This window comes from Bison bison, unplaced genomic scaffold (genome assembly GCF_000754665.1).
Source record: "Bison bison bison isolate TAMUID 2011002044 unplaced genomic scaffold, Bison_UMD1.0 scf7180017864180, whole genome shotgun sequence".
In the NCBI taxonomy this organism is placed as follows: Eukaryota; Metazoa; Chordata; class Mammalia; order Artiodactyla; family Bovidae; genus Bison; species Bison bison.
The window spans coordinates 2,932,378-2,949,172 of NW_011494752.1; the positions used below are offsets into that span (position 1 = coordinate 2,932,378).

Consider the following 16,795-nt stretch of genomic DNA (forward strand, 5'->3'; position numbering starts at 1 on the left):
CAGGGAAGCCCCAGAGAGTCTTTATACAGGCTCTGGAGTAATGCCTTTGCTGCAGACTTGGCCTGTGGGCTGAGATATGTACACCCCAAGTTGAGAATGAGTGTTACATTTTTTTAAATGGCTGGAAAAAAATCAAAAGAATATTTTATCGCATGTAAAAATCACGAAAAGCCAGTGTTCATAAATAATTTGTTCAGGACTTCCCTGGTAGCCCAGTGATTAAGAATCTGCTTGCCAATGCAGGGAACACGGATTCAATCACTGGCCTGGGAAGATCCCACAGGTCGCAGGGCGACTAAGCCCGGGTGCCACGACTACTGAGTCTGTGCTCTAGAGCCCACAGGCCACAACTGCTGAGCCCACACACTGCAAGTACTGCAGCCTATACACCCAGGGCTTGCAGTCCAAGGCCAGAGTAGCCACCGCAGCAAGAAGCCTCTGCACTGCACCTGGAGAGCAGCCCCTGCTCGCTGCAACCAGAGAAAGCCCCCTCACAGCAGTGAAGACCCAGCACAGCCCAAAATAAATAATTTGTTTACATATTGTTTACGTAGGTCCCCTTTCAAGAAGGGCAGAAGCGAATAGTTGTGACCGCGGATATGGCTCACAAGTCTAAAAAACGTACTGTCAGACCCTTTAAGAAGAGTTTGCAAGCTGTGTACACAGGACACATGTACAAAGGGACACATAGAAATGTGCTCTGGAATGTTGTTTGCAACAGGAAGCCAGTGGCCACCAGTAAATTAATGAATTGTGGCCCATTCACACCACGTGTGCCTCCCCACCCTTCCAGAATAAAAACCCATGAGGAAAGGAGTTTGTTTTAGTCAATTGTATTCTTAGTCCTTGGAACGGTGCTGGGTGTGGGTTTAAACATGATTAGACTTCAAAACCCATATTGAGTGAAAGGAACTTCCTTTCAGGTGATACATCATTTGCAACGATTTAAAAACTCAAGACAATACTGTATGTTGTAGTAAAAGTAGAAAAGTGTAAACCGGAAGGCTACCCATTGAATTTAGCAGAGTGGCTGTCTTGAGGGAAAGATGGGCTTTAAACTTATATTTAAAGATGGGCTTTAAACTTATCTCTAAAGATGGGCTTCAAACTTATGTCATGTTATTCTTTGTACTTCTCTGTAGTTTTCTAACTAAAAAACAAAACTGGGAGGTAGAGAACACAGTGAACTCTCCAAGCATAAAAAAAACACTGAATTTCTCCAGGAAAAGAAAGCCAAGCCAATGAGGATGAATTACAAGAAACTTCCAGATACTGAGCAGACAGAAAAATGGCCCATAGACTCAAGGTTGGTGAGAACCAGGAAATCATGACAAATAACCCCAACTCTGTGAACAGGATTGATACACTCTGATGCATTATCAACCAGGAAAGGGTCTGGGGCACTTTGGGCTGGTGGTGATTTCAAGACTGGTCATTTTGAATAATAACAATTACAACTAATTATCACACACTTTTGGCTGGGCTGCATCTTCGTTGCTGTGTGGGCTTTTCTCTAGTTGTGGTGAGCTGCGGCTACTCTCTAGCTGCATCGCAAGCGCTTATTGTGGTGGCTTCTCTTGTGAAGCTTGGGCTCCAGGGCGCGTGGGCTTCAGTAGTTGGGGCTCTGAGCCCTGGGCAAAGCCTCAATAGTTGTGACACATGGGCTTAGTTGCTCTGCAACATGTGGGATCTTTCCAGGTGAGGGACAGAACCTGTGTCTCCTGCATTGGTAGGCAGATTCTTTACCACTGAGCCACCAGGGAAGCCCCAGAAAGTCATTTTAAAGGTCAGACAAAGTGGTCAAGGGCCAGAAGGACAGCAATGGGAGGACAAAAACCAACCAACCAGCAAGAAAGCAGAGCCACAGGCTGAGACTGGAAGGCTGCACACACCCCACAGAACGGGACCCTCACTTGGCGTCACACAGGCCAGGGTTCACAGCCCACCTAAGCCTGTCCTCACACCCTGGAAGGGCGTGGAGGCGATGCTCAGTCCTCATCCTTCCTGGAAGGGAACTAAAGATCTATTAGATTTTTAATTGGCCTATAAAATGGGGAAGAGATTGAATCCTTAGAAAATAAAGTTTGGATGCAAGGAACGAAAGCAAGGCCAGTCTAAAACATGCCTCTGATGGGATTAGGGCTATCCACAGATGAAAATGCAGTGCGTGCATGCCAAGTTGCTTCAGTCACGTCCCACTCTCTGCAACCCTATTGTATGGACTGTAGCCCGCCAGGTTCCTCTGTCCAGGCAAGAATACTGGAGTGGGTTGCCATGCCCTTCTCCAGGGGATCTTTCTGACCTAGGGCTTGAACCTGCATTTCTTTTGTCTCCTGCATTGGCCGACAGGTTCTTTACCACTACCGCCACCTGGGAATATACAGCGGACCTCGCCTAACAAACAAGACTTTGTTCAACTCGGTGTGCTAAGCACTGGGCAGTCCTGGAGGCACAGATATGCCTCAAGTTCTCCAAGAGTCTGCAATCTAGTTGGAAAGATAAGGCTTTCATACAAACGACCTCCTAAGAGAAAAATTCCATTATCAGTAAGTGAGTGGTTCAGAAGCTGGGAAGTTGAATCACTAAGAGGCAGGATGTCTGGAAGACGTGTAGAAATCAGCAAGGTGGAGGGACTTCCTCGGTGGTCCAGTGGCTAAGACTTCCCACTCCCAGTACAGGGGGCCTGGGTTCAATCTCTGGTCAGGGAACTAGATCCCACATGCCGCCACTATGAGTTGGCATGCTGAGACTAAAGATCCCGTGTGTTGCAACTAAAAAGACAGATCCTACAGCTACAGTGAAGATCGAAGATCCCGTGTGCAGCAACTGAGACCCGTGCCGTGCTAAGTTGCTTCAGTCGTGTCTGACTCTGTGCGACCCCATGAACTGTATGTGGCCTGCCAGGTTCCTCTGTCCATGGGATTCTCCAGGCAAGAATACCGGAGCAGATTGCCATTCCCTTCTCCAGATCTTCCAGACCCAGGGATTGAACTGGTGTGTCTTATGTCTAACCTGCATTAGCAGATGGGTTCTTTACCCCTAGCGCCACCTGGGAAGCCCAGTACAGCCAAATAAATATATATAAAAAAAGAAAATTAAAGCAATCAGCAAGCTGGAGAGCAAGAGAGGGATTGCAGCTGAGAGGGAGAAACCCATGAGGCATCGTTCAGATAACAGAGCTGGCAGGAAGGTATGGCACAAGTACGCCCCAGGTGCCAGCCCGAGAACACGAATATCGCAAATGACCCAACGAGGGGAGCGCCACTGGCAGTGGCTGAAGACTTGGAGAGCCGGGTAGGCCCACTGTCTCACCATATGCTGCTGGAGCAGGTGGGCTGGGGGCCAGAGAGCCCCCTCATGCCCGACCTCATCCTCCCCCCTCAAGGGCCAGCTGGGCAGGACCCTGCTCCCAACATGGTGCAGCCTTGCTGGAGACCCTTCTCTCCTCACTGAATCTCATCTGAGGGCCAGACTCTCACATTTTGTTTGATCCATTGGAAGCCTAGATTCCTAATTTTAGAGCCAGGAGATCACTGAGTATAATCATTTATTTGACAGATCTGGCAAAGGGGCCTGAGAGGTTTAGAGAGTTGCCCAATTATTTGAGAGCCAGTTAGATGCGAAAGAGTAAACCCAGGCCCTTCTGACCCCAGATCAGAGTCTCTTCACCCAGCCCCCTGGCTGCCTCCTCATCTACAGCAGCATCAGGTCCTCATATCATGCCTGGGGCTGGCACTCCCAGGTCAGGAGAAAAATCTGGGCCTGTTAACACTGTACCTGTGAGGGCAAAATAGAGTAACTGGAGATACACAAGGAGCTTTGGAGAAATTTTTATTGTTTAAAAATCATAATTGAGGCTTCAAAAAACATACAACCTAACACATGTCCCAGTTCTGGTGCCCCACTCCCTGGAGGAGAGCGCTCCCCCATCGTGCTGCCCACACCACTAGCCAGGACCCTGCCCTGGGAGGCTGCCCGCCCGCCTGCCCCCGTGTGCTAAGTCACCGGCTGAGGAGGGGCCCTGGGATGAGGTGGGGTGACCGGCTCCCTGCACCCCTCACCCCCTGCACATAGCAGTCTGTGTGCCCCATGTCGGAAGAGGAGCCAGTTCCCTGGGCAGGGGACCCCCGTGGAGGAAAGACAGAGCCAGTCCCCACTCACCCCACCCCTCCCCAGCCCCCCAGCTCAAGGGAAGCTGTCATCGTCGTCTTCTGCCATCTCCTTGGCAAACTCCAAGTCCTGCTGTTCCCGCTCTCGCCGCTCCTGGGGAAGAGGGCAGGGGGGCGGGGGCTGAGGACCAGCCGGGGGCTCGTGGTCTGCACCCAGCCCGACCCACCCAGGCTTTCCAGAAACTTCCCCTTCCACCCAAAGCAGAAAGCAGCTTACCTCTGCAGACTCCAAGTCCTTGTTGTAGGATTTGGGAGGAAACCTCATGGCCTGAAGCACAATGGAGAGAGGAGTGAATGAAGAGGAGGCGGGCACCTGGGTGCCAGGCAATGTACCAGACAGGTGATACTCCCCAGTTTAGTTTGCTGGGGGAGCTAGGCATGGTGACTAACGACCTGTGACACCACGTGATAAACACTAAAAAAGAAAATCCAGAGGGATAGACGACCGACCCTCCCAGTCAGGCAGGGAGGTGAACTGGCAGTGAGAAGGAGGAAGAACAGATGGCCTACGGGAGTGGAAGGAAGGGCATTCTAGGCAGAGCCATTCAAGGTGTGAGAGGTTGGGCTGGAGCTCAGTGGGGCCAGCTGGGAGAAGGGGGGGAGGGGCTGATGGGAGCGGTCCTGGGGAGGGAGGCTAGAGACACAGGGGGCCAGTCACAAAGGGCCTTTCATGCACAGCATTGGCCTGATTTCAGACACAGTGATATCCCTGGTCTCCTGGGGGGAGAGACCAGGAAAAACGGTGGCCGACAGTACCAGCACCTGACCCACAGGGGCTTAGGAGCCTTTTGCGGACCAAGATGGTGATCCTACCCTTTACACAATTCAGACTGCTAAGTGCCCCAAGACAGAGATTTCATCCAATCTCTACAACTCTGTGAAGCAGGCAGGGCAGGTAATACCTCACTATCAATCTCGCAGATGGAGACATAGAAACTCAGAGAAGGTAAATGACTCAAATTTGGCACCAAATCCAGAACCGTGCACTCTAAACCCCAGTCTGATCCTTCCTGGCAACCAGGCCCTTTAAGTCCACAGAGGCGTTGTGGTCCCACAAGCCAAGTCCTTTGCCCCTTCTGGCCCCCCAGTGTTTTAGAGACTGGGAGCTGGGCCCCAAACCAAGCCAGTCTTCTCTAGGAGCCTGCGGGTGTGGCAGCGTGCTGCTGCCCGGCTGGCTCTGCAGCTCAGGGCCCCTCACCTTGACAGACATGTTGTGAATATCCAGGCAGAAGGAGATGCGCTGGTGGAAGGCTAACTGGGGCTCACGGGTGGAATAGATGTCAATCATCTCCTTGGACTGGACGTAGCCCTTCTCGTGGTTGATGCTGGCCTCAATGACGCCATCTCGAATGGCCTGCAGGCCCCAAAGCAAGGAGAAGTCACCAGAAAGTCCATCTTCTAAGTCTGAGAACGTCCCATCTCATCTCTCTGTCCTCCCTGATCTCTCCTACATCCATCTGTGTACACACAGACACTCCCTCTGGCAGCTTCCTGGCTTCACTGTAAGCTGGGCATGCCGCTGCTTTAGCTGTCAACCCCCTCCCGCCCCGTGCCCGAAACACCCCGTCTGTGGCCCCCGAACCAGGCCCACCTTGGCGACAATGAACTCTGCATCCTCTGGGCTATCAAGCTGCAGCTTCTGGGCGATGTCCGCCAAGGAGATGCGGGAATAGGAGAGGCTGATCATGCGCACACCTGGGAGGAGGGCCGCGGGGAGGAGAGGCTGGGCACAGACCCTTCACCCGCCCAGGGCCACAGCGCTGTCCCAGCCCCAGAGAAGCCGAGTCCCAGTCCTGCTTCCAGGGCTCCCTCAGACCCTGATCCACACTTGTCTTTTTTTTTTTAAGTGATCAGGTTACCTTTTCTTTTTTCTAGTTTGGCTGCACTGGGTCTTCGTTACGGCGCAAGGGCTTCTCACTGTGGCATGTGGGCTTAGCTGCCCCGCAGCACGTGGGACCTTTGTTCCCTGACCAGGAACTGAACCCGCGTCCCCTACCCTGGAAGGTAGATTCTGAAGCCCGACCCACACCTGTCTTGATGACGTTGTGCCGCAGTCGGATGATGAGGGTGTAGGTCCCATCTGCTTGGAACTTCTCCCCAAACTGATCCAGGACCTGGTTGAACTTGGCTAGGTTTCCTGTCCTGACAGCTGCAGTGGGGAGAGGAGTGGGTCAGATGCTGCCCGTGGCACACACACCAGAGGGGACACAGTGCCAGGGGACAGCACGCCCTGGGAGGGGACCGGCCTTACCCTGGGTCAGAAGGAAGTAGGGCATGAGTGAGCGCTTGAGGGATGGTTGACGGAACTGCAGCCGGTCTGGGATCTCCCCCAGCAGCAACTCCACCACAATCAGAAGCTTGTGCACCTGGAAGGCAGAGGGCAGGGAGCCCCACAGGGTGGGAGGAGAGAGCCAAGGGGGGCTTCAACTCAGCCAGACACACTGGACAAGAAGGGACAGCGGCGCTGGACTGGGCCCACGGAGAGGGGAAACCCTCAAGCTGTGCTGCATGTGGAACCGAAGCTCTGCCTTGGGGTCTGACCCTTCGAGTACAGCGGGCCCGCAGCTTCATTTCACTTGGCCAGTCAGTGCACAAGGCTCCAAAACGGCAAACCAAATTACAGGCTGGACGGGCAGGCTCTTTGGTTCAGAACCCGCGAGGAGGCAGGCCCAGAGGCCTCGGCGATGGGTGCAAGTCAGCCTAAGGTGCTGGCTATGGAAGTGAACCACATGTAAACTATCATCTGGGTAGAGGAAGAAGCACAGGAAAGGGCCTGCAGAGCCCTGGTGAATGAGCTGGGTATGAAGGACAGGGTTGCCTGGGAAACCGGGCCCCTGCTCCTGATGCAGCACCCTGCAAGGGAGACTGGGAGGAGGGGACAACTTCCCCCACAAGCAGGAGGGACAGGAGCACAGAGAGCTAAACCGTGGGCAAGCCAGCGTCACAAAGGAGGCCAGGGGTTAAAAACGGGGTGGGTGATGGTGCCCACACCTGGGCAAGGAGGGTCCTGCCTTCCGGGGTGGTCCCCGCGCTCACCACTACCCTGTCCCTCTGCGTACTCCATGAGTGAGGGGAAAGCCATGGTGATGGCAGAAATTAACATGAGCTCTGAGGATTCTTTTAAGCAATGGCAGACAGGTACTTTTTTGGCCACACCTTACAGCATGCAGGATCTTAATTCCCTGACCATGGACAGAACCTGTGCCCCCTGCACTAGGAGCACGGAGTCTTAACCACTGGATCATGAGAGAAGTCCCAAGCCTTGAGGATTCTGATGAAGCAGAAAAAGGAGGGAGAATGCCTCAGCTAAGGGGACAGGTTGGAGAAGAGGCCAGTGTACTTGAGGGGGTGGGAGGGCTGTCAGGTGAGATGCCTGGGGCACATCTCGGGATGCCCAGTTCTGAGTGCCAGGCTGAGTTCTGAGCTCGGAGACAGAATGCCAGTCTTTACTTGCTAGCTAGAAATGTCGAGTCTCTGGATTCCTCCTCCCTAGAACGGGTGTAACAACAGTAATACTACCTGAACTACCTGATCCACAAGACTTACAGTACTTCACTGGGTAGGAAATGGGGAAAATGTGAGCTTCCTGGACCAGGCAGACTGGCCAGGACCTCCACTGAGTCAGGCAGGGGAAGTTGGGCCGGCGGAGGGGAGGATGGTGACCGGCAGTGTTGGTGGCTCGAACAAGGGCATGGGCAACATCAGAGAGGAGATGACTACCAAAGCCGTCAGGGAAATCAACAGACGACTCAGTGATGGGGAAGGTGGAGATGAGCCCAAGATGACCCAAGGCTTCTATGCAGATCAGGAGAGCAAGAAGGACCGTAAAGGGCACACAAGTGGGTCTGGACAAGGTGAGTGTGAGGAGCCAGCAAGTATCTTAATGGAGATGTTTGATGAGAAGTGGAATTTGCAGGTCTGGGTTCGTGAGAGGGCTCAAAACTTGTATTATGAGCTGAACTGTGAACCCCAGATTTTTATGGTGAAACCCTAACCCCTGACTACCCCAGACTGTGACTGGATTTGGAGCTAGAATCTTTAAAGAGATTTATGAAGGGAATATGAAGTCATGTGAGTGGGCCCTAATCCAATTATGACTGGGGTCCTTACAAAAAGAATTAGAGATACAGATATGCACAGAAGGAAGACCATTTGGAGACAGCAGAAGATGGACAACTCCAAGCAAAAGAGAAGCCCCCAGAACAACTCAGCCACACTAACATCCTGAATTTGGACTTCTCACCTCCAGAAATAGAACAAAATAAATTTCTGCTGCTTAAGCCAGCCAGTCTTGCTACAGCAACCAGGCAGATTAAGACAGATTAATGGACTCTGGTGACGCACTGTGGAGGTGACAGCTAAGCTGTGAAAGCAAATGAGATCCCCCAAGGCGAGAACGTGGAACAGTTACGGACGGCACACCTACCTGCTCTGCTTTAGATGCCACGTTAAAGTCCGTGTCTGTCTCTACCCATTCTCACGCTCCCCGTTTTTACTTAAAGCCGGCTCTCCACTGGGGCTCTCTAGCCCATCCCTCCTACCTCTCCCCAGGCCTTGGCTCGTCACCTATCTGCTTCAGCCTCTCTGGGTGGGAAGTTCCCCCACCTCTGCTTCTTCACCTCTCGAGCAGCCCTTCCACCTCTTTCCTGGCCCCTTCACCAACAGTCCATGGGCAAGACCTCACTCCAGCTCCCTCTGCTCCTTCTTGCAACCTGGGTCTACCACAGAAAACTCGAAACCTTATCCATCCACAGCTAAATCTGGTTTGAAAACACTGCTTTACCCCATGACACCTCTCCCTGGTGTGCGACACAGCCTGTATGTCAATTACATGCATTTTTACTGATTTTTAGAAGGTTTAGTGTGTGTCTTACATTGTAAGCAATCTCACATCCTCAATGTACCTTATGTGTCTGAAAAACCACCCCTTTCTATGAAAATTTAACCCATCTTTCAAAAACCAGATCAAATGTAACTGTTTAAAGATTTCTTTATTTTACCACAACTGAATTCACCTTTCTCTGAACTGCTGAAATGAAACAAACCAGAGCTCCTACCACACTGAGCTCGTCGGTGTACATGCTCATCCTGCTCTCTTTCAAGGGCTAGGAGGTGTCTGTGTGTGTGTGGGAGCAGTGATCTGTGGCTAGGAAAGCTGGGTCCTAATTCTGGCTGCTAGGCTCTGTGATTTTACACAGCCTTCAAGCCATTCTGCTTCAAGTGTTCTGCACCCATCTCTCTGAGTGCAAATACCATTTCTAATCCTTCTTTTCTATCCCTCACAGTGCCCAGTATCAAGGTCAGCACTCAAGAAATATACTTGGGGACTGACAGCTCTGACATGGCCAAGGTTTACCTCCACCTGAGTCGGCCACCTTAAGGAGGGCCCTGGGTTCCCTGGCCACAGACACCACTGCTCCCAAAGGGACACCTGAGGGACTAGATAAAGAGTCCAGAGCTTATCAACACAAACAAGACCCTTGCGTGAAAAGACTACAGGATCTTCTGGGGAGTCAGGAATATTCTAAACCTACCTACCAGGGAGAAGACTGGGGATATACACTGCCAGAGGTGCAGGCAGTGTCTGCCTAAGGTGCCCTGAACAACGTTATGTGGAAACAGACACGTGATGCCACCTTTAGGGCACAAAGACAAAGTAAGGATGCCTTCCTGGCTCCTCAGATGGGGAAACAGCACTAACGTGGTATCAGATGAGTAAGGGGGTCAAAGGGGAGAGAGAGCTGCTGCTCACCGTCTGTTTGAAGCCGACCGCTGTGTGCTGAGGGGCCTTCCGAAGGGCGTTGGTCATTGTTCTTCGGGCCTCTGAGTACTCCAGCTGGATGGCTTTGATGCGCCCTGGGTGTGAGAAGAGGAGAGTTGATCAAGACAAGAGCATTATCCAAACCTTGGTCCCCCACAAACCAGAGCACCTCTTAGGCATCACGGGTACCACATTCTTAGCAAATTTGTACCGAGTGAGCCTGAGACACCTCCCGGCTGGCGCGGGCCCTGCTCACCTGTGTAGTAGAGGTACCTTGCCCACTCGTTGTTGTTGGCCTGCTCAGGAAACACGGACTTGGACACCAGCTTCTCGGCCTGGTCGTACAGGCTGTAGTGCAGGTAGTTCCGCAGCAGGAGGTTCAGCAGCGTGGCCTGCCCGTCTGTGTCGTGCCGCAGGGTGGCGGTCCGGAGCCGAGCGTGCAAGAAGCTGCAAAAAGGAGAGAAATGAGGTCAAGGCCTCAAATAACAACTCTGAACAGTCAACTAGTAGAGCACCAGTCTGGGCGCACAGAGGATGGAGCTCTGCTTAGAGAACCTGCACTCAGAAGGGGGAGACAGACAACTCTCATGATGAATAAGCGTACTGTGAGGATGACAAAGGGTGGGGGTGGGGGGTGACGCAGAAATCAGGGTAAGTGCGACAGGGGTGAGCAGGACAGGAGGGAGTTGTGCTTTCAACAGCCCGGTCAGGGCAGGACTCACTGAGAAGGCTAGAGTTAAGCACAGGCTTGAAGGACGCAGGGAGGAGGGCAATCTCGGCCGAGGGAGCTGTGCGCCCGGGGAAGAGCAAGGCGTCGGGGAGTGGGGACCCAGACCCTAGGAGGTCTCAAAAGCTTTCATCAGGAGGGCTCTGGCTTTTCCCCGAGGGGAATGGGGAGCCACCACGGGTTCCAGGCAGAGGAGTGAAAGGCTTTCTAGCCTGTCCTTGTACTTTTTAAAAACAACCTTTTATTTACTTTATATTGGAGCACAACCAATTAACAACGCTGTGGTAGTTTCAGGCGCAAAACAAAGGGCCTCGGCCACACCGCCCTCGTACCTCAGACCCGCTGAAGAGTCTACCATCCTCGTACCTCGGACCCGCTGAACAGTCCTCCCTGACGTGCGGTGAGAGGAGGAACCTGGGGGACAGGACTTAGCGGGCCAGTGATCATCTCTGTCTCAGCCTCTCGAGCCCTCCCCCAGCTCAGGGCGTATTAACGGTCACCCCTACTTCCTGCTGGGCCCTTGACATCCCCCAGGCCCCAGCCCTCTGCAAGTCCACAGCTCTGACCGTGTTGCTGACCCCGAGGGCCACAAGCGAGACCCTTGGCCACTGGTACCTGCGCACCACATCCAGCTTATCCAGGAACTCATAGACCCGGGCATGATAATAGTAACACTTGGCAGCCACAAGGTCCAAGGCCCGGCGGTTCTGAGTGCTGATCTTCTGCATCAGATCATCAGAAATCTTCTGTGCCTGGGGAGGCAGCCAAAAGAGAGTCAAGCGGCAGTGCTTCAAAATTTAAACACGGAGACACCACATGGGCCAGCAAGTCCCCTCCTAGGCAGAGGTCCAAGAGAACTGGAAACATATGTTCACAGGAAAGCTTGCACACCAATGTTTGTATCAGCATTTTTCACAATAACCAGTAAGGGGAACTGGCCCAAGTGCTTACCATCTAATCAATGGTTAAACAAAATGTGGTATATCCATGTGATGAAATATTACTCCTCCATAAAAAGGAACAGAGTACAGATACACGCTACACTGTGGATAAACCTAGAAAACACTAAGCTACTGAAAGAAGTCAGACACAAAAGGCACATAGTATCCATGGGACACAAAGTATCAAGAGATTACTGGGCTGGGGGGAGGGGAGAACAAGGTGTGATTACTAACAGGTAAGGTGTTTTTCTTTGTGGGGGGCCATGAGGGTTGGTGGGGTAGTGATTAAGCTTGTCTGGAATTAGACAGGAGGGCAGTTGTACAACCTTGTGAATATACAAAAAAACCCAATCAAGTGGGTGAATTATAGCTAAAGAGCAACCAATCAAACAAAAACCAACCAGTGGCAAAGCGAGGAAAAAATAAAACAGCAGACTGAGGCCTAAGACCTGTCACCTCCTGGGTGTGCCCCTGGGAGAGAAGCTGAGCCTGCTAGGGCAGCTGCCTCAGCTGGAGGCCGTGCTGGAAGAGTCGTATCCACAATGGAGCCTTTCAGATCCACAGTAAGAGCTGCCATTTATTAACACGTCGGGAATGCTGACTTTCTGCAGGTCACAAAAATACTTTGTGCCAAGTATTTTTTAAATGTATTATTTTTTTAATACTAATGATAAACTTGTGAGAATGGCAGTTCGTCTTATTTTACACACAGCTGGGAGAAATCAATTTGCCTAAGGTACAAATGGGATTTGACGCCAGGTCTTTCTGCCTCCAAATCTACTCTTTCCAAAGCATCCACTATCCGGGGACTGCGCCACAGAGAGGTACAGAGTGACCATGGCAGGCCTTTCCCAGGGCCGGAGCAGGAGTTGAGGGGTCTTCCTCAGATGTGGGGCTGGGTGCATTCTCACGTTGGGGAAGAGTCTGGGGGGCAGTGAATGACCCAATGATGATCTATTTCTTCACAAGAGGCCATCTCCCCCACTGACCCCATGCACACTGCCTGGGGCGTGTTAAGTCACACGCTCTGGTCTTGGATACCTCTTTGTAGCGCTTGCTGTTCATCAGGAAGATGACCATGAGAAGCTGGAGGTAGGCTTCCACTTCAGGCAGGAGGGGAGCCGACGCAGCTTTTCCTGTTCGGGGACGGAACTGTAAATCGGCTTCTGTGTCCATGGGCTAGGAGAGGACGTGAGTTATCGTGGAAGAGCTCAGTCAGATCAATCAACCAGGAATTTCTTAGGCACTCACTATTATTTCAAGAGATTTACTAAGTGCCCACTGTGTGCCAAGATTTTTCTGGGTGCTGGGGATACAAAAATACTGAAGGGAGTCAAAAAGGCTGGCGATAAAATCAATACAGAAAAGGGCTGCAGAAGTATAACATCCTTATAGAATAGAACGGGGACAGAAAGGACAATGTAAGGACCCCTCAGAGAGCCTACAACCTAACTAGAGGTTAAACCACCATACTTGGAACCACTGCAAATTCTGTTTAATAAAGTGATATAATTCTAGAGATGAGATCACGAATAATGAGACCAGGAGTGCCCTGGTGGTCTAGTGGCTGGGATTCTTGGTTTTGCTGCTGTGGCCTGGGTTTACTGCCTGGTCGGGGAATTGAGTTACGCAAGCTGTGTGGCTTGGCCAAAAAAGAATAAGGAGACAAAAAAAATTTTTTTTGGTGGTAATAAAGAAATTTGGGGGGAAATGGACACATACATAGTATTTATTTTCAGATCTAGTCACTAAAACTGGAATAATGTGTAACAGATCAAAAAACAATCGTGGTGGGAGACTTCAGAGATGTACAGGTTAAAAAATATTCCAGGCAGGGCTGGGGGAGGGTGCTTTTCCCCCTTCCCAGACAGTAAAGTCTTACTGTCCACTCTGGGGATTTCCTGAGTTTTTCATCTATGAAACAGATTGTAAGCATATAGAATTTTAGGGAGATGAAGGTAGCTGAAGGGCCAATGAAGTTTAAGAAGGGGCAGGACTTGAACTGTACCATGGATGATAAGAGAAGTTATACAGTCAGCAAGGAAAAGGAGAGGTTTCTCCTGGCACGGAGACAACTACCACCAGCAAGCTAACGTCATCGACGTGCACTCTGTGCCGCACACGGTTCTAAGAGCCTCCCTGTCCTCAGCAACTGCCCCACAACGTGCCCCCGAGCTGTTCATCACATACATCAAATCAAGTCTCCCACCACGATTGTTTTTTGATCTGTTACACATTATTCCAGTTTTAATGACTAGATCTGAAAATAAATACTATATATATGTCAATTTCCCCCCAAATTTCTTTATTACCACCAAAAAAAATTTTTTTTCTCATTATTCTTTTTTGGCCAAGCCACACAGCTTGCGTAACTCAATTCCCTGACCAGGCATTAAACCCAGGCCACAGCAGTGAAACCTAGAATCCCCCTAGAGCACAGGGAAGTTAGGTTCAACACCAAATGGTAAAGCTGGGGTTAAAAACTCAACCTTCCCCCAAACCTGGGCTCTTAACCACTGTTCTCTTTTGGGTGGGGCCACACTGCAGGGCATGTGGAATCTCAGTCCCCCGTCCAAGGATCCAACTACAACCCCTGCTGTGGAAGCGAGGAGTCTTAACCACTGGGCCACGGGGAAGTCCCTTAACCACTGTTCTCTACATCCTCCATGGTGAAGCTTCAGAGGCAAAGAGATGGTAGAACCTTCTCCTAGGCCCTGTGTTGGGAGTGGTGGGAAATGAATGTAGTTGGAAGGGTCCTGATTCTCAGATCCTTTTCCTGACTCAGAATACTGACCCTACTGGGCAGAAGGATGGTCCCCCTGTTAGAGGGCAGATGAGGGGGCTGCTTTGCTTCGTGTCTCGGCTGTGGCAGGTAATAAGACAGGTCTCCAGGATGGCACACAGCTACCCAGGGTGGAATGTGTGTCCCTTTGTGTCTCAAGCCAAGCCCACACTCCTGCACTGGCCTGACTCCACTCACCTCTTCCAGGAAGGGTAGCAAGAAGTCTCGAGTGGCATTGTTGGAAGTGAAGAAGCCGTGCACGGCCTTGTACAGAACGTAGTGGTTGAGGCGGCGGGACGTGGAAGGCAGCATCCGTAGGGCCCGCAGCACAAACCGAGGCTCCTTGCCCGACACTGCCTTCTCCAGCTGTTTCACATGCTCCTTGATGTCTGTGGAGGACCAGGGGAGGAAAAACATGAACTGCAACTCCTCCTACCCCTCCACCACTCCAGCCAAGCAGTCTTAGGAAGCCGCTTACAAATGTCAGGATGTGGCCAGCCCCCTCTTTTACTCTAACAGGACTGAGTAATACTTATGGATGCCATATGCTAATTTTAAGACAAAACCAAGAGACACAGAAAAATAAAGCTGGGTTGGAGAAGAAGTAGAGGGTGACATAAAAAGGAAAAAAACAAAACAAAACAATGAAAAACAAAAACACGTGGGGATTTAGCAGATCTTCAAATAGGAAAACACTTTCCAAATGCAAACAATAGGAGAAATCACGCACATACACACACAAAAGACTTAAAGAACTTCATAGAAAAAGAAACAAACAAAATCCTTCTAATAACTGTAGCAAAAGAAAAATATCTGCAACAAATGTGGCCAGAGATGCATATTCAATAAAGAGCTTGTATAAAGGATTAAATACAAATGAGTATGAATGGTCAATATGAAAGAGGAATGACAAATAGACACGAAAAATGTTTCATTAGTATTCAAATAACCACAAATGAAAACATTTTTCAATAACCATTCTAACAGTATTTGAAAAATGATAACATACAGAGTACAGGGGTGACCAGGACATTTCTGTTTGCATAATGTAAATCAGTACAGTTTTCCTGGACATATCTACCAAAGACCTTACCAATATTTACCCTCTCAACTCAGGGATCTATACTGAATAAGTAATTATAGAAATAGATCAAATACGTGGGCAGAGATGATGGCTGCAAAGCTATTTATAATGGAGGAAAATGGAAACAAATGTCCAGAAATAAGGGAGCACCATCAATTGGTAGCTTCTCAGTTTCCCTTGTATTCATATTCCTTTGTATTAGAATAGGAGCTGATGCAGTCAACACTATCACATCCTCAAACCACCACCTAGGAGCGTAACTTTGCTTATTTCAATGTTTTTGAGCTAGTATCTCATGCAGTTACGCAGAGAGAAAATCCAATAAATAGTCCTCTCCTACTTGACCCAGAAGTGGGCAATAGCACCAGGGTCACAGTGGGGAGTCTTCACTGTACCCACTCCAAATATGGACAGGATGCTCTAAGTTGGAAAAGTGAAATATAAACTTGGAGAAACAAGAGGAGGTGGAAACTGAGAACAGGCACCAAGGAGAAGAGAAATGGGGGAACTGGTATATAGTTTAGGTGGGAGGTGAGTATCAGGAACTCAAACAAATGACAACTAAAAAGTTGAAAGTGTATCATGTGTTTAAACTCTTTAGAAACAGAGCAGGAATAAGGGTTTGAAGGGAGAGAAAAACGAGATAGGATCGTTTGGGCAGTTCAATTAGAGCAACGAGGAAGCAAGATACTAAGCAGAAAGGGCTCTCTTAGCGGAGTTTGCTAAAGGTAGTTAAGACAACAGCAATCATTCTTAAAACACAGGGGTCAGTATTCTGTGTTATCCTTATCCCCCTTCAAAGATAAATACAGACACTGGTTTTTGTAGAGATCAGTCATGCATTGGGGTCACTAGAATCAGTCTGATGAGATATAAGTGGAATAATAAGGTAAGAGGAGAGAACTTAGAAGAGGGAGTCTATGGGCCCGGTGAGACCTAGTTCTAGATGCAATTCCCCGTGGAGGGAGGGTGTGTGAGAAGGGAGGAGGCCAGAGTCTAGAGAGACAGTTCAGTTATCCGGGCCACGGTCGGGAGTGTCAGGGTAGCGGGAGCAGGCACTGGGGGTGATCCCAAGGAACCCCCAAGTCACGGTGGTGGAGGCTACGCTGGGGTCCCAAGGAGAGGCTACACCATCAGGTGCTGTCACCCGTGATCAGGGCACGTCCCCGGCCCAAGCTCTCGTACCCTCCAAGGTGACGGTGTCCAGCTCTCGCTGGGAGTGCTCAGCCGCCGCAGCCGCCGTCTTGCCAGCGGTCTCCCCGGTTGATCCGCCACCCGCCGCCGCCTCCTCTTTCATCTCCACATCCTGGGGGGCCGGGGGCGGCGGTGGT

The 16,795-nt window shown here is 50.7% G+C and overlaps 1 protein-coding gene across 1 annotated transcript; it reads right to left on the reverse strand.

Annotated features, from left to right (window-relative positions):
• Positions 1 to 3,818: 3,818 nt before the first annotated feature.
• On the reverse strand, positions 3,819 to 16,789 carry PSMD3 (proteasome (prosome, macropain) 26S subunit, non-ATPase, 3). The gene is made up of 12 exons (XM_010842628.1): positions 16,650 to 16,789; positions 14,579 to 14,769; positions 12,640 to 12,777; positions 11,273 to 11,409; positions 10,187 to 10,377; positions 9,922 to 10,025; positions 6,421 to 6,535; positions 6,199 to 6,318; positions 5,761 to 5,864; positions 5,368 to 5,523; positions 4,387 to 4,437; positions 3,819 to 4,263 (listed from the first exon to the last, which is right to left on the reverse strand). The coding sequence occupies exons 1-12, from the start codon at positions 16,759 to 16,761 to the stop codon at positions 4,186 to 4,188; spliced, it is 1,497 nt and encodes a 498-aa protein (XP_010840930.1). The 5' UTR covers positions 16,762 to 16,789; the 3' UTR covers positions 3,819 to 4,185.
• Between the last annotated feature and the right edge of the window lie 6 nt (positions 16,790 to 16,795).